The sequence below is a fragment of the Protopterus annectens genome, chromosome 3.part1 (assembly GCF_019279795.1).
Source record: "Protopterus annectens isolate FY-2018-M chromosome 3.part1, PAN1.0, whole genome shotgun sequence".
Lineage (NCBI taxonomy): Eukaryota > Metazoa > Chordata > Ceratodontiformes > Protopteridae > Protopterus > Protopterus annectens.
Window position 1 is genome coordinate 1,655,068,379 of NC_056732.1, and position 24,094 is coordinate 1,655,092,472.

General features: G+C 43.9%; 1 protein-coding gene across 1 annotated transcript in view; it reads left to right on the top strand.

Annotated features, from left to right (window-relative positions):
• The window catches only part of LOC122798602 (1-aminocyclopropane-1-carboxylate synthase-like protein 1), a 2,974,588-nt gene that overhangs the window by 1,490,805 nt on the left and 1,459,689 nt on the right, over positions 1 to 24,094 (top strand). The window contains exon 8 of the mRNA XM_044067677.1: positions 5,761 to 5,861. Coding sequence (XP_043923612.1) covers positions 5,761 to 5,861 — 101 coding nt within the window. The remainder of the gene's footprint in view (positions 1 to 5,760; positions 5,862 to 24,094) is intronic.

Consider the following 24,094-nt stretch of genomic DNA (forward strand, 5'->3'; position numbering starts at 1 on the left):
CAATGGAAGACGCTGCCCTTGCGGCAGGGGAGGCCTGCAAAATCAGCGCTCCAGAGAATTGTTCCTTGGTAGACCCTTCCAGTGCTCCTGAAGGAGTGTCCGATTGCTCGCTTCTAGAGGCAGTCAGGGGTCGAGTGTCTCTGTATCACAAAACCTGGCAAAAGATAACAAATGACAAATGGGTGCAGGACATTATATCCAGAGAATATATCATTCCATTCTCCTTCCCCACTCCCATAAACAAGTCAGTTTCAGACATTCCACCCAGTCAAACGGAAGAAGCAACATTAGAAATCCAAAAGTTGCTAAGAAAGAGTCATCCAGGAAGTCCCTGCAGACCAGGGAGGATACAGAACTTACTCAAGATTCTTTGTAGTTCTAAAGAAAACAGGGTACTGGAGACCCATTTTGGATCTCGGTAATTTAAACAAGTCTGTAAAAAAGGCCAAGTTCAGGATGGTAACACTGCAGTCAATACTTCCATTCTTGGAAAAAGACAATTGGATGTGCTCTATAGACCTTCAGGATGCATACTATCACATGCTAATGGAAAGGCGATCCACAAAGTTCTTGTGCCTAGTTTGAGCTCTGCCCTTTGGTCTCACTACAGCCCCCAGAGTGTCCACCAAGTGTATGGCAGTAGTGGCGGCTGACCAAGACGCATAGGATTCCGAATGTTTCCATATCTGGATGACTGACTCATAACCGCCTCGACCAGGCATCTCCTGCTACAAACCAGGAATTATAACCTTCAGCTATGTTCTTCTCTAGGTATTACCATTTTCTTCTTCTTTCGGCTTTTCCCGGTTAGGGGTCGCCACAGTGGATCACCTTGTCCGCTCATGATTGGCAGTGGAGTTTTATGGTGTTGGGTAGCCAGACCGGCACCCAACCTTCCACAGAAGGCACACACATGCACGCACTCATGCCTAGGGCCAATTTAGAGCATCCAATCAACCTACAGCATGCCTTTGGGATGTGGGAGGAAACCAGAGCACCCGGAGGAAACCCACGCGACCACAGGGAAGACATGCAGACTCCGCACAGAAGGCACCTCAGCCGAGGATCAAAATGGAGAAGCTCTTGCTGTGAGGCGGCAACGCTAACCGCTGCACCACTGCGGAAGCCCTCCCTAGGTAAATAATAGGTTCATAGATTAGTACTAAGCTAACTGCCCTTGCGAGCCATTTTAAGCTTAGCCAATTATCCCTTGTGAGACTCAAACCCTGCACCTTGTGTTTGTAAGGCAAACACCTTAACCATTAGGCCACCCTCCCAACCCTACAAAAAAATCTGCTGTAGAGCCATGTCAAAGGTTAATTTTCATAGGAGTAGAAGTAAACATGACTACACTAGTAGCAAGACTCCCACAAGAAAGAGAAGACAATTTCTGCCATTATGTAAGATTATTAATCAGGAAGATATGAGCATCTGCAAAACTAGTTCTTTAAGTACTGGGAAAATGGCTGCATCAGTCTTACTCATTCCCCTAGCTTGTCTGCATATGAGAATACATCAGTGGTTATTTTCCACACAATGGTCAGTCTTGGAACCTCCAGTGTCACACAAAATTATGATAACCAATGCTTGCAAAAAGGACCTCTAGTGGTAGATTCACTCTCCACTAGTATCTCAAGGCCGTCAATTCATGTCCCCTCAACCCCAGGCCACAGTGACCATGGATGCTTAGATAGGGTGGGGTGTGGGTATTATCTAAGGAAGACAGTCAAAGGCATCTGACAGGAACACGATGCTCATTTGCACATAAACATTCTAGAGATGATGGCGATGCTTTTAGCATTGTAAGCATTTCAAGACACTCTCCCACTAGGAATGACAGCAGTCCAGTCGGACAAACATGTCTGTAGTCTAGTACATATACAAACAGGGAGGAACCAGATCTTACCCCCTTTGTCAAGAAGGTCTGAGGGTCTGGCAATGGGCGATGGCTTCCAACCGCTTTCTGGTAGCAATGCACATCCCGGAGAAATCCAGTGTGATTGCAGATAAACTGAACAGGGCCATACTATGGCCACACATGGTCCCTCAGTCAAAAAGTTATGGAAGAGCTCTTCCGGAAATGGGACCAGCCTTGCTGCAATCTCTTTGTATCGCCCAATAATGCCAAATGCAGCAACTATTTTAACCTGATCCCTCCTGCAGGGGAGTCACCAAGGGATGCAATTGTTCACAGTTGGCCTCCAGTGTGTTTTTATGCCTTTCCTCCCATCCCCCCAATTCCCAATTTTTGCAGAAAGCAAATTTGTTGGAGACAATAATCCTGATTGCTCCCTATTGGCCTTGTCAGATCTGGTTCCCCTTTCTTCAGCCTCATCTTCTGGACTAGCCATGGATTCTGGACCTTGCTCCAGACCTTCTGACTCACCCGTCAGAGATGGTTCACCCCAACCTGGACAATCTCAGACTTGATTGCTGCAGGTCCCGTGATCACCAGGTTTCCTTTCCTTTCCTCTTTAGTCAAACATATATTACTATCTTCCCATAAAGTGTGTACATGGAAACTGTACAGGAGCAGATGGAAAAGATTTGTTACGTGGACCAACAATAATCAGTTTAATCCCTTTACTGCACGCATACAATTTATTCTAGAGTTTTTGGCAGAACTTTTCAATGAAGGAGCTGCTGCAGCTACTATTAAAGTCCATTTGGCAGCAATTTCCAATTTTCATGTAGGAGAAAATGGTTGTGGAATCATGTCACACAGACTTTGTAAAGCTTATTTGAAAGGAACTACTATGATAAGACCACCATATAAAAATCCAGCCCCCCCCCGATCTCAATTTCATTTTAACTAACATCATCTGTCCCCCCTGTGAACCATCAACGACATGTAAGTTGAAATATCTGTCCTGAAAAACACTCTTTTTAGTGGCCATTACTTCAGCTGGAAGAGTTTACAAATTGCAAGCCTTATCTGACAAGCTCCCATAACTAATTTTTCATATGGACAGAGTTTCTTTATGCACGAACCTCTCTTTTCTACTAAAGGTTGTGTTGGAAAGTAACCTCAACCAAGCTATAGACTTGCCAGTTTTCTTCCCTAACTTCCAAAATAAAGGAGAATATTCTCTGCATCTCCTAGATGTTCATAGACAGTTACGTTTTTACTTGCATAGGACCTCTGAATTTAGACAATCAGATCAGCTCTTCATCTCTTATTCTGATATTAAAAAGGTCAGCCAGTCACAAAGGTTACTTTATCTTGGTGGCTTGCACTATGTATATCTTACATTTATAATTCAAAAAATAGACCCCTTCCAAACACTGTTAAGGCTCATTCCACAAGGTCTGTAGCCACATCTGAAGCATTTCAAGCTAGATTACCATTGGATAAAATTTGTGCTGCAGCAGCTTGGGCAAAATTTCATACTTTTATTACTCATTACAAAGTGGATTTGGCCTCCAGGAGAAGAGCGTCTTTCAGTTCTGTAGTTCTGAGGAATATTCTCCCATGAGCCAAGTTGCTTGGGGCATGGTCCCATCAGTGAAAATAAAGGTGAGATTGACAACATTACATAAAAAAAGTTATGTACTTACCATAATGTTACATGTGTGTTGTCCATCTCGTCCTTTATTCTCACAACCCTCCCTCCATAACCACCTGCCTATACTCCTGGGAGACCAAGTAGCACAAAATCGATACTACAGAGCCATATAGTCTCAGAACTCATTGTTTTCTAAATTTTTTTGAGTGATATATATTTTTATCTATATATATATATATTTTTATCTATATATATATATATATATATACATATACATGTGTATGTATGTGTGTATATATATATATATATATATATATATATATATATATATATATATATATATATATATATATATATATATATATATATGTATATATATATATATATATATATGTATATATATATATATATATATGTGTATAAATTTTCTCTATAAGACTGCTCGGGGCAAACAAGATCTGAGGAAGCTAGGGGGTTGCATTATGGGTACACATATGGCCAAGATGGATCCCATGGATCTGACTAGACCTCATCAGTGAGAATAAAGGGCGAGATGGACAACACACATGGAATGTTATGGTAAGTACATAACTTCTTTTTTCCAATTAGTGAATTGGCTGAAGCACTTAAGAAAGTATATGCTGATTCAGTATCAGACTCAAATGGAAACTTTGATGGTGACCCCAACCCTTCATCATATTTCATAAGGACAGGGTAACCTTAAGAACTAATCTTTCCTTTACATCTAAGGTAGTATCAGAATTTACTTTAAATCAGTGCATTCATCTGCCCGAGTTCTTTCTTGAACCTACAAATGGGTGGTGCATGGGGAGAGTTGTACAGTCTACCATGGATGCCCACAGACAACTTATACACAGAACTTACAGAGTGGACCAGCTCTTCATTTTTTTTGTTTCCTTTTTCGATGGAAAGAAAAAAATCATCCAGTGTCAAAACATGCAATTTCCAAATAGCTATCCCATTCTTTTTGTTTTTTGTTACTCTCACCATGGTAAAGCCCTACCTTTAAAGGCTATAGGTCCTTGTACCAAAAGTATGACTCCTTTTATATCATTTGAAAGGTGGTGGACCCTAGATCTGTTCTAGTGGCAGCTACTTGGTCATTTGTATACACCTTCATCAGACATTATAAGATTGAAATTTCTAGGGTCAGAACAGGATTTGCTAGATCAATTCTTCAGGACTATGATCCTCTGTCCTCCTCACTGGCTGTTTGGGCTTTAGGAATTATCCCCTATAAGTATGTGCTGCTGCAAAAGTGATCTAATGATAAAAATAGCACAGTTGAATAACTAAATTTACCTTAACAGAATATGTTTGAGTAGATCGCTGTTGCAGTACTGGAATCCTCCCTTCATCCCTCTTTTCCTATTTCTGTTTTTTTTTTCCTTTCTTTGTGGGAATAAGTTTTGGCCGGGGTGGGGTTTACTTTCCCCCTGTCCTATTTTTAAGGTAGCACATAAACTTCCAGATTGGCAACCTGGTCAGGTTGCTTGCATATTAACATTATTTTCATGGATAGGCAAGAAGACTCTGAATTCTGGCACCTGTACATCTGGGTTTATGCCACCATGCAGTCTATAACTCTCTGAGATGTATAGTGAATGTGGAAGGCACCCAAAATATTTGGATACTTTCTGGACATCTGATCATTGATAGTATAAGTCAGCAAGTCCCATAGCTTTATGCTGCTACAACAGTGATCTGTTTGAACATCTTCTGTTATAGTAAGTTTATTTACGCAACTGTAATTTTTGTGATTTATACACATAGTATGTCCATTCATTGCTACTACACTTTTTATACTGGTTTCTACTACTGCTTCCTGGTTGGTGCCATTGATCTCCTCTAGATGAATTCATTCACTTTGTATACTGCAGTTTGTATACAGAAACACATTGTCCGAGGTGTTTGTAATCCTGCTTTCAGGTTTTATGGTCTTGCACATCAGTTTTAAACTGACGTTCCCACGTGGTGCTTTCCTTTCTAGACACCAGACTCAAAGATTTTATATTAGGCCAAGTTGTCATATGACTACCACTTTTATAGGTAGTCACTCTTCTTTATTTGGGATTTGGGACTAGTGTTGATCACAGCCAAGACAGATAATCATTAAATGGGATGATTATTTTTTTATTAGTATCTTTGCTTATCATTTAAAAATCTGATTATCTTTGTGTCTCTTGTAGTGATGTGTTTAACATTTTTATAATAATTATTCATTTTCTTTTAGAACATCAGAGTCAGAGCTTTGGTTCTGCTGAATCCTAATAATCCACTGGGGACCATTTACTCTCAAGAGTTATTACTAGGCTGTCTACAGTTTGCACACAGGTTGGAATTCCATTTTTCTTTGGCTGTCATTTATTTTCCTTTCATTTTGTAATTTGCATTTGAGAGTGATTCACCATCTGTTTATTTGTTCAGATTAGAGTTGTCACCTTTCAAGTGGGACATAGGAGTGTAGCCAGTGTGACACTGGCCACACTCGCTACCCATGACATCACTACAGGAGTTGTGAAAGAAATGTAGTTATGAGTATAACTGTGAAGTTATTACAGCATAGTAAAATCTCTTAAAACCCATTTACATTATTCAGCTTCAACAGTAAAAGTGAAACATTACTGCAAAAACACTAACATCACTTAGCTATAACAGTAAGCAAGTTAACTTTAGTGAAAAAACACACCACACATATTAAACAGACAAGTATGTTTGTTTAAAAAACCGCAAAAAAAATGTAAATTCAACATATTACAATAACCTATTCTGAACAAGGAAACTAAAAAATCTATCTACTGTGCACAAGTGCACTGAACTTGTTCAAACGTATAATTAAACAATATTATGTTTATTGTAAATTAAAGAAAAAAAAACTGTAAATTCTACATATTACAGTAACCATAATTATTCAAAATAAAAACAATCTGTATACTGCATACTACAAGAAAATTAGATTAAATCAGTTATTTCGTTTTAAATTTGCACTTTGCATTTGTTTTGATGGCATGAATTCTTCTGGTAATTTAAAGTCATCATTAGCTTAGCTTTTAACAGGTCCACACTACAGTGATTTTACACATCTGTCAATTTATTTTTAAATAAAGAAAAAACTCTTTCTGCAGATGCATTGGATGTTGGAACAGATAAAACTCTAGCAATTACTGGATAGGGCTCTTCTCTGAAAAACTTCAGCCACTTTTCTGGAGATAATTCTGTAGTACACAATTCTTGGAGAAAGGGCTTCATTGTTAAATAGTCCTGGAAAAGCTTGTCTTCATCTGTGTCCTGCAGACCCAGGGCAGTGGTCATACTAAGTCACTGAATACAAAGGTCTCAGTTAAAGATAACTTAAGACAGTGTAAACAGGTCACTGCTTTCACTAAAATCAAACCACTGTTCTAAGTATGCGACTGCTGTCTCCAAGAACAGAATGAAGTTTGTTTTTTCAGCTTCTTAAAAGAAGTACTGTCCTTTGAGTTCATAAGTGCCCTAAGTTTTCCACCAAAGAAAGTATCCCCTGCTCTTGCCTGCAGTTTTGTCTTGAGAGAGACCATCCCTGGAAATGTCTCTATGGCAGTAAATGCTGCCTTTTGTAATGTACCCATGTTCATTGAAATCAATGAGTACAACACTGAGAAATTTCAGACAGTACTGGGGCAGTATAGGCAATGTATCATCGCCATGCTCATTATCTGAAAGTAGAGCCATATCTGCCAGGGGTTGTCCTCTTCTTGGTGTGAGAAGAAATACGAATGGAGCAGTGGGAGATTTTTCACTACTCTATCAATGGCTAACAGCAGTTACAGCCCATCTTGTTGGCACATGCTTTAGGAGATTCTCAGATTGCATGCAACAGAACTCAAAGAAGTCCTTCAGGTCTGTGGTTCTTTTGGCAGAACCTGAGAAATGACTGAAAAGTTTCATCACAAACACTTCAACGTCATAAGGTAGTTGTGCTGCAGCTTTTTTTGGTTGCATTATGAATGATGTGGGCACTACATTTAGCCTTCTGAAGTGATGGGCACTTTTCTTTTAATCTGGTATAATAACCAGATTTCTTTTGATAGTTGACGCTGGCATTATCAGCCCCATATGTTGAAATACTGCTCCAGGGCAGTGAGTGTTTTTCCATAATGCTAGAAATGTGTTGTGATATGGCCTGGGCAGATTTATCAGGTAGCACACTTGCCTTTGGTGCAGAAGGCTGTGGGTTCTATTCCCACACCAGATATAACATTTACTGACACTGTAGTGCAGCAAAAAAAGGGGAGGGGGTGCTGCACTCTTGAATGTGTTATCCTTTGGATGAGATATTAAACTTGAGCCCCATCTGCTTGAGTCAGTGGTAGCTCAAGCAGATGTAAAAGATCCTATGGCACCTATTGAAAAGAGTAAGTGTCCTTTATTAAAATAATCATATTTATTTCCATTTTATATATACATTTTTACATTATATGTACTATAAACAATGGGCGGCCACGGTGGTGCAGCGGTAAGCGTTGCCGCCTCACAGCAGGAGGTTCTCCGGTTCGATTCTCGGCTGGGGTGCCTTCTGTGCGGAGTCTGCATGTCCTCCCTGTGGTCGCGTGGATTTCCTCCGGGTGCTCCGGTTTTCTCCCACATCACAAAGACATGCAGTAGGTGGATTGGACACTCTAAATTGGCCCTAGGTGTGAGTGTGTGCATGTGTGTGCCTTCTGTGGAAGGTTTGGCGCCAGGCTGGCAACCCAACACCATAAAAACTCCACTGCCAATCATGAGCGGACAGATGATCTGCTGTGGCGACCCCTAACCGGGAAAAAGCCGAAAGAAGAAGAATGCTACATAAACAATATTTACAACATATCTTTCTTTTACATTCTCTTCACCAGAAATACAGTAATCATTTTTTGCTTTCTGAACTCCCACTCCAACTTCCGCAACCAAAACCTTATTTTTTAACATCATAGCCAAATCCCATTTTTCATTGAATATAACTTCCTTCACTTTTTGATTACAAATCAGTCGTATAATACAGAATATTTTTATCAATTTTTATCGTAATTTCTACCTTAATTGTTGTAATATCCAAATTCAGTCATGCTCATATTTAAGTTATTTACTTCTGCAAATCCCTGCACATAATTCAAATGTAATTTTTTTTCCACAGCATTTTAACCCTTCTACATCCTAAAAAAATTATGATCTGATGTAAATCTTTATTCATTTCTTACTGTTCGGACTTTGGTTCCGTCTTCGGAACCGACAAGGCCATTACCAGGCTCACGCCAGCCAAAAACTCTCAGCTAAGACCTACTCATAATGCCCCTCTCGTAGTCTCTCTAGATCTCATTTGCCGCGTTCCTCGTCAGACGTGCCAAGCCTTCTCTCTCAAGCTAAGTGTAGGGTTTTTTGTGTTAATTCCTATCGATACCTTACTTTTTAGTCAGTTTTTGCTAATTTTCATCTTTTGTCTATAGACTCCTTTACTTGTTCTATTCCCTACCCTCTACCTTTGGTAGTTCTTTTTCTACCATCGTTGGTACTGCCCCCTCCCCTACCTTAGGTAGGCCCTCTTTCCTACCACTTGTAGTATTTCTAAGTACCATTGTTGGTACTCCACACTTTCTTTCTATCTGGATATATATATATATATATATATATATATATATATATATATATATATATATATATATATATATATATATATATATATATATATATATATATATATATATATATATATATATATATGTATATATATATATATATATATATATAATTTCTTTTTAACTTTGCTGCTGTTGTTTTTTTGACTGTTTATCTTGTCAAAGGAAATAGTATGGTGTTTTTGTCATTATGTCTGAAAAGGCTAAATTGGGTTTTAAACAGTGTAATACATGCGGGCGTAAGATGCCCAACTCAGACGGTCATGCTTGGTGCATTTATTGTTTGGGCGTTGACCACATTAATGCTTCGTGTGATATCTGTTCCAGCTTCAGCAATTGGACTTTGGCTGAGTGTAAAAACAAGTTGATTTTTGAAGAGTATGATGAAAACTCCCTTCTTGGAGGCTCTCTCTGGGACGGAGGTCTCACCACCTCCTAAGACTAAAAAACATAAAGAGAAACAGAGTTACTCGGTTCCTACATCTCCATCCCCCTCGGAGCCAAGTTGACACCAAGCTTCTCCAGCACCTTCAGAGCAGACAACTTCGGCACCAGGCTTTGTCTTCCCCCTTGGTGGCGCCTCTAATTTTGACTCCTATTACTGTACCAGCTTCGGCACCATCCTCCATGGTGCTGTCCTTGGTCTTGACACCAGGTTTGACTACCGTACCCACATCGGCACTATCCCCAGCCATGGTGCTGATAGCTTATACGGCGCCACAGACAATGACTCCGTCGGTTCCGAAGGTTGAACACCTTCCCAGAACCAGATATTCCCCAACTTATGACCCTTTTTCAGGGTACCAGTGTAGCTTCTTTTTTGAAAGACCTGACTCTCCTTCAGCAGCCTCCTACAGATCCATCAGGAGCCCTTCAGAACAAGCTGTAGTGAGGGTTATGGACCAGCTTCTGGCAGCTAGAGGATTGCCCACCCCTGCTATGTCTTCCGCTCCCCCTTGGAACGGAAGCTTTCACCGCATACTCACCAGTATATCCTCCTCCAGCCTCTTCCCAGGCTACAGAGACTTTAGTAGCATTGACCACCCCGGTGCATACTGTCTCGGCTCAGACTGCGGAGGTTCCCCTGTCAACACAGATTACTCTTGATGCAACAGCTCCGTTGGAACAGGTGCATGCTCAGAGCAGCGATTGGGCTGTCAACACCGTGGTTCCTGATTCGGCGCCTATTTTTTCGCTGGCACTGTCTATGGCTACGGCTCCACCGGCAGCTACCAGTCCTCTCGGAGCTCCTCACCTGGAGGCGGGCTCCTCAGGGTGGGGTGTGACCCTGGTTCTGAGGTTGCCCTTCTCGGTTCCAGGCTCCTATCCCTCCTCGGGCGGGCCTGCTTTCCTGGTGATGGAGAGGGTCCTTGCCTCTACAGGCTCGCAGTCACCACCAATGGCATCAACACCAGAACCCCCCTCTAGCATGCAGCTGTCCCAACCCCCTACTCTGGGATCCCGAGTATGGGAGCCGCAAGACCTTCCCTTGAAGGGAACCTTTTTTCCGTATTCCTCCTCAGAAGATCCCACTAGGGAGCCACCCCGGAAGAAACAGTGCAAGAGGAAGCACCTTGATTCTTCCAAAGAATCTATCACTGATGACACCAATTGCGATGAGGGAGAAGGGTTCCCACGGTCTCCCCTGGAATACGTCTCATATGGAGACTTTCTCGAGATCCTCAAGCAGAGGGGAGACTGGAAGTCCTCTAACCCTTCTTCGGAGGAATCAGTATTCTTGCAGGCCTTCCGTGCTTGGCCATCTACTTCCTGGGTGACCCCAATTGCAGATGAGTTTGTAAAACTGATCGTGCATCGTGCCTGGAAGGCACGATGCACGATCAGTTTTGCAGATGAGTTTGTAAAACTGATCGTGCATCATGCCTGGAAGGCCCTGGACAATGTATTTCCTATCCCCCGGGGCCAAACAAAATTTTATCCACCCCCGGAGACCAGCCCAATTGGTCCAAGCAGTTAGTAGTTGATTTCATGGTCATGGTGGCAGCCACCAAGAGGGAACTGGCAGAAGATAGTTCCACTATTCATCCCCCGAACAGGGAGTCTCGAGCTATGGATAGTCTGGGGAAGCGGACCTATGCTTCAGCGACCTTTGCCATTCGATCGCTGAACTACCTGGCACACTTTACTTGCCTCCAAAGAGACCTAATTTCAGAAATGTCTGGCTCTTTGGCAGGGGTACTGCCTGACAAGGTGCATGACACTGTCGCCTCGCAGCTGGCTACCCCAGAATCTATCTCGAACTCCTCGATGCACTTGATCTCTCACACCACTGAGGGGGCAGCTCGAGCAGCCGCATCAGGCATCGTCATGAGATGGCATGCTTGGATGCGTTTGTGTGATTTCACAGACCCCTTTAAATCTTCCTTTGTCAACGCACCTGTTGATGAATCTTCCCTTTTTGGTCCCAAAGTAAGAGACATTATCACGAAGTGAGAAAGACGGAAAGACCTTGTCTGTTGTGGACATACATTTTTCCACCCTCCAGAGATTCTATTCCAGAAACCAGAGGGGAGGAAAATTGTGGTTCAAGAAGTCCCAAGGATCTTTTCATGACACTCGTGGTGAGCAATCCCTCTGGGGCAGAGGGGGCAACTCATCCAGAAGATGCCCCTTTCGGGGCAGAGGGGGGCCATGCAACCAGGGAGCTAGAGATTCCTTTTCTGGCTGACCCTACCAGCGATCCTGAGCAGCGGCCCGATTGCTTTGCTCTGTAAGCAGGAGGAGGTCGATTTTCCCTGCACCTACAAGCCTGGCAACTCATCACTAGGGATGCACGATGTAAGATCCAGAGGCTACCATATCCCATTCGATTTTACTCCCAGACCTGTCAAATGAATCCCCGATGTTCCACCCAGTCAGAGGGAGGTAGCAGCCTTAGAAATCGAAAAGCTGCTAAGAAAAAGAGTCATCCAGCCAGTCTCACCAGACCAAAGAGGATTCAGTTTTTACTCGAGGTTCTTTTTAGTGCCAAAAAAGACAGTGGACTGGAGACCAGTCCTGGATCTCAGCTTACTAAACAAATTCATAAAACCTCAAAAATTCTGGATGGTCATGGTACAGTCCATTCTCCCCTTTCTAGGGAAGGACAATTGTATGTGGTCTATAGATCTCCAGGACGTGTATTACCACATAAAGATAGACAAACACTCCTGGAGATTTCTCTGCTTTCGGCTGGGAGCCAGTCGCTACCAGTTCAGGGTACTGCCATTCGGTCTCTCGACAGCCCCCAGAGTGTTCACCAAATGTATGGCAGTTGTAGTAGCTCATCTTTGACTACAAGGATTCCAGGTGTTTCAGTATCTAGACAATTGCCTCCTTACCGTCACAACCAGGAATCTTCTCATTCACAGCCTCTCTTACACTCAAGGCTTTGCTCTTCGCTTAGGGATTACAATCAACATGGAAAAATCTCAAATGTCGCCAACAAAAACACTGGAATTTATTGGAGTGATCTTCAACACAACATCCTGTCAAGCTTCCCTTCCTCCTCACAGGCTCTCAAAAATAAGAAGCTAGATTCAAGTCCTCCTCCAACAGAATTTTGTACCAGCACGCCTTGTAGTACAGCTATTAGGATCTATGGCAGTAACCATTACCTTAGTTCCACAGACGAGGTTGTACATGAGACTAGTACAGTGGCCCCCTTCATCACAATGGTTGAGTTTAAGCCATCCTCTCGACCACTTGATACGCCTTACAAATTTTTGCAAGAAAGAAATGCTTTGGTGGATGAAGCCAGAATCAAATCTTTGGTGTCAACCATTCTGCCTTCTCCAGTCCAGGGCCACAGTGACCACGGATGCTTCCCTGCCAGGGTGGGGGGGCATTTCCAGGGAAAGACAGTCCAAGACACCTGGTCCCCCATGGAGGCCAATTTGCACATAAATGTCCTGGAATTGAGGGCAGTTCTATTAGTGTTGCAAGCGTTCCATACATCCCTCCCTTCTGGGACCATTGCAATTCAATCGGACATGTCAGTTGTCTGTTATATCAACAAACAAGGCAGAACCAGGTCTTACCCCCTGTGTCAGGAAGCCAGGAGAATTTGGCACTAGGGGATAGCTTCCAATTGCTTTCTTATAGCAATGCACATTCCTGGGAGTTCCAACCTTATTGCGGACAATCTGAGCAGGAACATCCTGATGCCTCATGAGTGGTCCCTCAGTCCTGTAATAGTGGATCAGATCTTCCGCCGTTGGGGCAGGCCTTGCTGTGACCTGTTTGCTTTCCATGTAAACAACAAATGCAGAAGCTACTTTGCCCTGATCCCCCCTCAGGGGTAGTCACCGAGGGATGCTCTGACGCATGATTGGCCCCCAGGTCTGCTGTATGCCTTTCCCCCATTACCCCTCATCCTGAAATTCCTCCAGAAAGCTCAAATGTTGAGAAGCAAAGTGATCCTCATTGCCTATTATTGGCCCCATCAAGTCTGGTTCCCTTTTCTATGGCCTCATCTTATTCACAGCCCGTGGATCCTGGATCAGTCCCAAGGTCTGCTATCTCACCCTCAGGGACTGATTCACCCCAATCTCCACAGCCTTAAGCTCACAGCTTGGATTCTCCACTTTTGATGATTGCCAGGCTTTCTGATATTTCGTCTCCTGTCCATGAGATTTTTCTGGCTTCACACAAACCTTCCACCAGGAAAATGTATTCTAGTAAGTGGGCTAGGTTCTCTACATGGGCCAAAGATCATGACATAGACCCTTTCTCTATGCCTATTCAGAAGATCCTACAGTACCTGACTACCCTTTTACATGCAGGAGCTTCAGCTTCGACAATTACTGTACATTTAGCAGCTATCGCAAATTTTCATAATGGATTTGATGATTTTTCTGTGATGTCACACCTTCTGTGCAAAACCTTCTTGAAAGGAGTATTACATGTTAAACCTCCTGTCAAGCCCCCCATAGAGCCTTGGGACTTGACTTTGGTGCTTCAGTTGTTAACAAGCCCTCCTTTCGAACCTCCTAATTCATGTGATATGAAACTTTTGTCTTGGAAGACTCTACTTCTAGTAGCCCTTACCTCGCGAGAAAAGTATCTGAGTTGCAGGCCTTGAGTGTCAAGAGGCCTTACTTGATTTTTCATAGGGAAAGAGTATCTACGTACTGACCCATCCTTCTTGCCCAAGATCATTTCTGTTTTTTCAATTAACCAATCTATTGACCTGCTGCTTTCCTTCCCTCATCATTCAAATCGAGGGGAATATCTTTTGCATACCCTTGATGTTCATAAGCAACTTCGCTTTTACTTGGACAGAACTAAATCTTTCAGAAAAATGGATGAATTGTTTGTGGCCTTTGCAGGACCCAGATTGGGTAGGCCTTTCTCCAAAGTGACTCTATCTTCCTGGCTTAGAAACGTCATTACCTTTATCTGCTATCAGAATAAACTGTCTTTACCTTCCAGAATAAATGCTCATTCGACTAGATCGATGACTACTTCTGTGGCTTTTCATTCCAGAGCCTCTATGGATGATATCTGCGCAGCAGCCACTTGGGCAAGACCTCATACCTTTATCACTCATTACAAATTAGATTTGGCCTCTAGGGGATGAGGATCTTTTGGTTCTGTGGTGCTCAGGAATATCCTTCCTTAGGGCCACCCAGGACTCAAGTAGCTGGGGACTCGGTCCTAACAGTAAGGAATGAATAAAGATTTACAACATCAGATAAAGAAGTTATGTCTTACCATAACGTTCCATCTGTGTTGTAGATCTTTATTAATTCATTACTTCCTGCCCTCCTTCCCCCTGCCTGGACACTTGGTGGACTTTAGGATTTCCTTAGTTAAGGTATTTGCTCAGACAGAACCTCCTACTGTCTCTTTTATTACTTCAATACTATAAGGGTGGGCAAACTCGATCTGGAGATTCTATGAGAGGGGCATTATGGGTAGGTCTTAGCTGAGAGTTTTTGGCTGGCACGAGCGTAGTAACGACCGTGTCGATTCCGAGGACGGAACCGAAGTCCTAACAGTAATGAATGAATAAAGATCTACAACACAGATGGAACATTGTGGTAACACATAACTTCTTTTTCATTGGTTTCAAATTCACCACAGTATAAACAAAATCTATCTTTTGTTTTTTGCTTTTATATGGCATATTTGCCTTCGCTGGCATTTTTTTGTATTATCAACCTCCATAAAAAATCTTGGCACTCTATTATGTCTTTATACTTTCCTATTCTTGCATTTTTGGCACTTTTTTATGTAACTCTTTCCATGGAAATATCTGCAAATGTCTTCTTCTTTCGGCTTTTCTCAGTTAGAGGTCGCCACAATGGATCACCTGTCTGCTCATGATTGGCAGTGGAGTTTTACGGTGTCAAGTTGCCAGCCCATCACCCAACCTTCCACAGAAGGCACACACACACACACACACACACACACACACACACACACACACACACACGCACTCACACCAATTTAGAGTGTCCAATCTACCTACATCATGTCTTTGGGATGTGGAAGGAAACCGGAGCACCCAGAGGAAACCCATGCGACCACAGGGAGGACATGCAAACTCCGCACAGAGAGCACCCCAGCCGAGGATCGAACTAGAGAACCTCTTGCTGTGAGGCGACAACGCTAACCGCTGCACCACCATGGCCGCCCTATGGAAATATCTGGAAATACTTTTCCATAATATTATTATACAATACTTTCCTCCCATTTTCAATTTCTTTGACATTTATCTTCCAAAGTATGATCTTATCTTGATAATTATTTTTCTTTATTACAACAAGCTCTACTTCTTTATGAATTTTCCATTTTATACTTCAAACTTAATATGTGTGTTAGAAGAGAGACATTGCTGTCCTTTAAACATTGCATTACTCTGTATAAATTTAAAGATGCAGTATGCAGTATAAACTATAGGATTTATTAACCTTAAGCCTCTTTTTTTTAGTTACATATAAAATCCTCCTTTTCGCTGGATTCAACCTTGATCCCAAAATAAAAGAAAAAAAATAAAATCTGATGTTGTCAGTCTTCATTTATCCTTTACTTTTGAGTTACGGTTCTGACCCTTGGAACCAGCTCTGCCATTACATAGCTCATGCCAGCCAAAAACTCTCGAGCTAAGACTTTACCCACAATACCCCTGTCTATATTACCTCAGATCCCATTTGCCTCTCTAGTCGCAAGATCTGCCAGCCAATTTCTCATGCAGCTCAGTGAAATTTCATTGCATGTTTCAGCTTTAATGTAACTTTCTTCCATTCTCTCTCTCTTTATATATATATATATATATATATATATATATATATATATATATATATATATATTCCTTTCTACCCACTTTTATGTCATGTGAGTGTGTTTCTTACCAGTCGGTAACTTCCAGTAGCATTACTGGTAGTATCTTTCCCCTTTCTTCCTACCTCCTTAGGTGACTAAGCCTACCATTGGTGGTAGTTTTCTTTGTGTCTTTGTGTGTGTGTGTGTGTGTGTGTGTGTGTGTGTGTGTGTGTGTGTGTGTGTGTGTGTGTGTTGGGTTACCTGTCAACATGGCCAAGAAACCAAAAGGCACTACCAGTTTTAAACACTGCCAGGACTGCGGTCTGAAGAGGCCCAATTCTGATGGGTATTCTTCCTGTGACAATTGTTTAGGTCTGGCTCATCTTTTCCAAGACTGCTCTATTTGCTAGGCTTTCAGTACCCGGGCTTTGACTGAACATAATAATAAATTGTTCCTAAAAGGACTGATTATGTCCTCATTTAAAGAGGTCTTATCCAAGACAGATTCAACCCCCCCCCCCCAAAATCTGACTCCAGAACCAAAAAAAGGCCACTTGGTACCGATGTCTCCTTAAGTTCCAGTGGCTAAAAAGCATAAGCCTTTCACACCTACTGTTTCCATAGAGCCGAAGGCTAAGGTTTACAAACTTTCAGAACCAACAACATCCTTGGCACAGTCTTCTACAGTGCCATAAATGTCAGTGCCATCTTCGGTGCCGACCTCTTTGGGATCCCATTTGGTACTGGCATATCCATCTATGCTTTCACAGACTGTGGAACATCTGTTGGTGCCAAAATCCAGCATAAATTATACACCCAGGACAAGATATTCTCCCTCTGTTGATCCCTTTGTGGGACAACTCCCTGTCCATTTTCTTGAAAGACCAGAATCTCCTTCAGGTTTACCAGTTAGATCCTCCAGGAGCCTTACCAAAGTTGATGTCATGAGGTTGGTGGAGCAGCTCCTAGTGGCTAGGGATCTGTCTAGCACTTTCCATGACTCCACTGCCTTCTGGAGTTGGGGCAGTTTCTCCCAAGACTCCACCAAGTCTTCCTCCTTTGACCTCCTGTGAGGGCTTAGAGCCCCCGACTCCAGTCTTGCCAGTTCCAGCTGCTCTGGTGCTGACAACCTTTTCTCCTTCGGTTCCAGCATCTGCCTTGACTTTCTTGGTTCCTTTGGAACCAATGGACACCCGGAGCCGTAGTTTTGTTGTCTGGTCTGAGAGTTTCAGATTGGCTCCAGTTTTTCATTTGGAGTCATCCGTAACTCTTGGAACCTCAGCAGATGTGGGCTCTTCCTCTGCTCTTACCCTGGAGGTGAGTCTCTCGGGCGGGGTGTGACCTCGATTTTGAGGTTGTCTTCCTTGATTCTGGGCTCCCATCCCTCTTCGGAGGGGCCTGCCTTACAGGTTTTGGAGAGGGTGTCAGCTGACCCCTTCTTTATCGGAGTTGTATCCCAAGACTCCTTCTAGCCCAGAGCTTCCACCAATCTCCACGTCTGGACACCGGCTGCCAAACCTGCAAGATACCCCTGCACAGGGCCCTTCTTCTTCTGAGTCCTCCTTAGAAATTCCCACTAAAGAGCTACCCTGGAAGAAGATGTGTAAGAGGAAATACTTTAATTCCCATGAGGAATCAGTCACAGAAGACACAGACTTCGATGATCAGGAGGGTTCCCCCCAGGGCCCCCCCCCCCCCGGTCACCCCCAGAAGATGTCTCCTTTGGTAACATTCTAGAGGTTGTAAAACAAAGGGGTAACTGGAAGCCCAAAGATCCCTACCTCTGAGGAGTCAGTGTACTTGCAGGCTTTTGGTTCTCACCCATTTCCTTCGTGGGTAACCCTTCCTGCTGACGATCTTATTAAATTGATTGTGCAGTGGGCTTGGAAAGCTCCTGATTCTGTAGAGCCAATTCCCCAGAGACCTGACAAAATAATATCTGCTCCAGAGGACCACCAGCATTGGGCAAAAGGGTTAGCAGCAGATGCTATGGTGGTGCCGGTGGCCAACAAGAAGGAACTAGCCAAAGAGTTCCACTGTTCATCCCCGTAATCAAGAGTCCAGGGTGATGGACAGATTTGGAAAGCGGGTCTATGCTTCATCGACCTTCGTGTTAAGGTCTTTGAACATTATAGCACATTTCACTAGGCTCCAGAGGGATCTGATCAAGGAGTTGTCAGATACCTTTGCAGGAGCTGTGTCTTAAGAGGTCCGGGATAAAGTGGCCTCCCAGCTAGCCACATTGGAGTCTATTTCCAACTTGTCCATGAGGCTCATTGCTCATGCAACCAAAGGGAAGAGCAGAGCAGAGGGTTCAGGCGTTGCTATTAGGCATCATGCCTGGATATGCTTGTGTGAGTTTGTGGAGCCCTTTGTTTTCCTTCACCAATGCTCCTTTTGACAGAGCTTCTTTATTTGTCCCCAAAGTCAGTCAAGAAAACTCTAGCCAGGTGTGAGAAAGATGGAAAGACCCTATATGCAGTGGACATATGTTTTTCTGCTCCCCAGCGGTCCTAGTCTAGCAATCAGAGGAGTGGCAAAATGTGGTTCAAAAAATCCCAGGGGCCTTTTCAGGACATACATGGTGGTGGCTCCCCTCAGGGCAGAGGGGGGAACTCCAATGGAAGATGACGCCCGTGCAGCAGTGGTGGCCCACAAAATCAGGGTTCCAGTGATTCTTTCTCTGGACAGTCATATCAGTTCTCCTGAAAAGCGACTTGATTGCTTACCTCTGGAAGCAGTTAGGGGTAGATTTTTACTGCACTCAAGAGCCTGGCGACAAATAACTACAGTTGCTTGGGTGCAAAGGATTATTGTCAGACGTTGTCATATTCCCTTCCATCCCTTTTCGAAATCAAAATGAAAACTCCCCAATGTTCCACCCAATCAGGGGGACCAAGCAGCCCTAGAGATTTAAAAGCTGCTAGAAAAAAAGCATCATCCAAGAAGTCCCACTAGACCAGATAGGATCCGGATTTTAGTCAAGGTTCTTTTTAGTCCCAAAAAAGAAAAGGGACATGAGACCAATATTAGATGTTAGCATTCTGAACAAGCTTGTTTAGCAAGCAAAATTCCTGATGGTCACATTTCAGTCTATACTTCCCTTTCTAGAGGAAAATGATTGGATGTGCTCTAAAAGACCTTCAGGACATGTAGTACACACAAAAATGGAAAGACGCTCCAGAAGGTTCCTCCGTTTTCGGATAGGAGCCAGTCATTTCCAGTTCATTGTGCTGCCCTTTGGCTTCACCACAGCCCCCAGGGTGTTCCCACATTTTTGGAGGCAGTAGCAGGTCACTTGAGATTGCACGGATTTTGGGTGTTTCCTTATCTAGACGACTGTCTCATCACTACTCCACCAGGCATCTACTTCTTCGGGCAACAGATTTCATCCTATACCTGTTCGTCTGTTTGGGCATTACCATGAATCACTCAAATTCGCACCTGACTCCCACTCAAGATCTAGAGTTCATAGATTCTTGTCTGAACAATGCCTTTTGTATAGATTCCCTTCCTCTTCACAGGCTGCAGAAAATAAAATCATAAGTACAGGTTATTCTTTCCAGTGACAAGGCTCTTGCACTTCTAGTCCTTCAAGCTTTGGGTTCCATGGCAGCAACCATCACCTTAGTTCCCCTAGCAAGATTTCAAATGTGGCTACTGCAATGGCTTCTATCATTGCAATGATCCATCCTAACCCATCCTGTGACATTCCCAATTTTAATCACCAATCTTTGCAAGAAGGACCTATCCTGGTGGAAGGAATCTGAGGAAGTTCTTTTAGGCAGCCCCTTTGTCCCACCTCAACCCACGACCATAGTGACCACGGATGCCTCCCAGATGGGGTGGGGGGCATTATCTGAGAAGAACAGTCCAAGGCACTTGGTCCCCCATAGAGACCAATCTGTATAGCAGCATTCTAGAACTGAGGGCAGTGCTCTTAGTGTTGCAGTCCTTCCAATCTGTCCTCCCTCTAGGAACAATTGCAATTCAGTCAGACAGCATGTCAGCAGTCTGGTACATCAACAAACAGGGAGAAAACAAGTCATGTGAAGTTGTTCAGTCTCGCCATTCATTCTAGACTGATGGGTTCAAAGCCGATCCCTCGGCTCCAATACGGCCACATGCAAAGCTCGAAGTCTTCCAGTAGCTCGAGGCCAAGCCCCCTATCCCATGATGCAGTGTGAATTACCTCAGATCTAGTTTGCCGCGGCATCTAATCAGAGGGTCCAGTGTATGCTCGGGACAGCAACTTTAAACATTTTTTCTGTTCAGTAGCTTTTCATATATAGTATTACTAATATTTTGCATAAATAGTTAGTTAGCTCTTATAGCTTTCCTGCAGTTCCCCTTCCCGTGTGATGTTATATTCTTACTATATTTATTCTTTAAATATTTGGCCTCATTTTTAGGCCTAGTTAACTTGAGTGTGTGTTAGATATTCTATAGTAGTTTTAGTATAGAGTTTTTGAATACCTTTATCTTAGGCTGTCTTTGTGTGTGTGTGTGTGTGTGTGTGTGTGTGTGTGTGTGTGTGTGTGTGTGTGTGTGTGTGTGTGCGTATTTAGAGCCTATTGATGCTAATTTCTCATTGATTTTTGATCCGCTTGGGTTTAGTGTGGTATCATGGCAGATGATAAGGACAAACATCCCAAGTCCAGTTTTAAAAAATGTCCGGACTGTAATCAAAAAATGTCAGTCACTGATGGGCATGTTACCTGTGTATATTGTTTAGGGGCTGTCCACTTGCAAGAATCTTGTGCTATCTGTCATTCCTTTTCTTTCAAGGTTCTGTTAGAGAGGAAAAGGAAATTAATGGATAGGGGTTTGTTAAAACACCCTTTTCAAGAGGCATTGAGTGACCAGGATGTTGCTAGCAAATCCTCTAAGTCGTCCAAGTCATTTGCTGAATCTAAGGAATCAAAATTAAAAGAATCTGATGAGACATCGGCTCCACAGGTGTCGGAGCCGACTGTCTTTTCTTTTCAGAGGCAGCCCACAGCCTTGGAGCCGGTATCTGAAGTGCCTCAGTCACCTTTACTTCAGTCAGCACCATCGGTGCATTCATCTAGGTCGTCTGTCAGCCTTTCAGATTTGGATATGGATCGATTGGTGCAGAAGCTTCTACAGGCACCAGGCCTTGCTAAATTGCTGTCGGCTCCGACCCAAGCAGCTTCGGAGCCGAAGACCACTACTCCTGCTTGGACTACTCCTCCTCCGAGCCATGTCAGCCCTTCGGAGCCAGAAGAATCAGACCTGCTGATCGTGGAGCCATTGGGGTCAAGGCCTGTTCCAGTGTCCTCGACTCCATCCACTCTGACAACCTCGGCGCTGACCAGGGATTCTAGGAGCCGACACTCTACAGTTGGATCCGAAAAGGATAGTCAAACCGACTTGTCAGTTCTGACTCTCCCTCTCGGGACTTCGGCTTAGATGAGTTCGGCTCAACCTCCGGCTCAGAGCCCACTGCCTCGGTGCAGGAGTGTTTGACGGTTCCCTCGGATCTGTCGATTCCTTCCCATCAGAGCAGTGGTGCCTTCGATGCCATGAGGAGAGCTTTGTCACCCAAGACATCCTTGACTTCAGGCCTTGCTTCCTCATCCCCTAAAGCACCTGTGTCTGCTTCTGCTTCCATCATCCATGCTAAGTGTAGAGATCCAGAGCCTCAGGTAGTCCCACAGGGAGCCCCCTGCTCTTCCAAGACCTCGCCAAAAGCCCCCACTGAGGAGGTTCCTAGGAAGAGATTGTGCAAGAGGAGACACTTGGACTCCCCACGGGAGTCTTTAACATCTGATACTGACTTGGATGAGTCAGAAGGGTCCCCATAGTCCCCCTCTGAGGATATCTCCTTTGCTGAGATACTTGAGATCCTTAGATAGAGGGGTGATTGGCAGTCCAAAAACCCTACTGAGGATGAGTCAGTTCTCCTGAAGGCTTTCAGGTCTCAACCCTCCACCTCTTGGGTGTCTCCGCCTTTCGATGAGCTCATGTAGTTGTTTTCACGAAGGGCGTGAGAGTCACCGTAGTCAAAGGAGCCTGTCACTAGGAGGCCAGACAAGTTTATATCAGCCCCAACAGACAAAACATTGTTAATGAAAGGAGTTCCTGTTGATGCCATGGTAGTGGCGGCGGCCACCAAAAAGGAAATGTCTGAGACTTCCTTGTCTGTCCATCCTCCTCATAGAGAGTCTAGGATCATGGATAGATATGGGAAAAGCATGTTCAGTTCAGTGATGTTTGCTCTTCATTCACTGAACTACTTAACCCATTTAACTAGGTTGCAAAGAGATCTCCTTAAGGAGTTGGGAGATACTCTTCAGGGTACAGTGGCTGCAGGTGCCTCTGATAAAGTTGCTGCCCAGCTTTCTACCCTAAATTCTATTGACAACTCATCCATGCGGCTCATATCCAATGCAGCTGATGGACTGAGTAGGGCAGTGGGTACAGGAATCGCTCTTAGAAGACATTTTTGGATGCGCTTGTGTTCCTTCGCGGAGCCCTTCAAGTCATCCATCGTGAACACCCCCTTTGATGGCTCATCCCGTTTTGGGCCTAAAGTGAAGGAAACCTTGAACAGGTGTGAACAGGAGGGAAAGACTCTGTCTGAAGTCGGAGTTTGTTTTTCCACCCCTACCCGACCTTATCCCAAAGGTCAAAGGGGAGGGAAAATGTGGTTCAGGAAAGGCCAAGGAGCCTTTCAGGACACACGTGGTGAACCCCCTCCAGCAGCAGAGGAGGGGATAATAGTGGAAGACACCGCCCTTGTGGCAGAGGGGGTCAGCAACATCAAGGTGACAGAGATCACTTCTCTGGGCAACCCTACCAGCGCTCCTGAAAGGAGGCCCGACTGTTCTGCTCTGGAGGCAGTCAAGGGTCGCTTATCTTTGTACCCAGATGCCTGGCAAAAAATAACAAAAGACAGCTGGGTACAAAGTATCATTTCCAGAGGGTACTTCATACCATTCACCACACCCCTCTGTCTATAAGGAGAATCCTGGATGTTCCACCCAGTTACAGGGAACAGCCAACTATAGAGGTCCGAAAGTTGCTAGAAAAAAGAGTCATCCAGCCAGTCTCAGAAGACCAAACAGGATCCAGAACTTACTCAAGATTCTTTTTGTTTCCAAAGAAAACAGGGGACTGGAGACCTATTTTGGACCTCAGCAGACTGAACCAATATGTAAAGAAAGAGAAATTCTGGATGGTACTGCTTCAGTCTATACTTCCCTTCTTAGGGAAAGACAGTTGGATGTGCTTGATAGATCTCAAGGATGTGTACTACCACATAAAGATGGCCAGGCCATCCAGAGATCACCTGCATTTCCGGCTGGGAGCCAATCATTTTCAGTTTTGGGCCCTGGCATTTGGTCTCACTACAGCCCCCAGAGTGTTCACCAAATGCATGGCAATGGTCACGGCTCACCTGAGACGTCTAGGATTCCAGGTGTTTCCGTACCTAGACAATTGACTCCTTTCCGCCACCACCAGGCATCAACTTATTCAGGCAAGGGAGTACACTCTGTCACTCCGCAGTCATCTAGGCATTACAGTCAACTCAGAAAAGTCTGCCTTGTCGCCATCGCAGCATATCGTTTTTATCGGGCCAGAGCTAGACACCTCAAGCACCACTCTAAAGCTACCAATAGA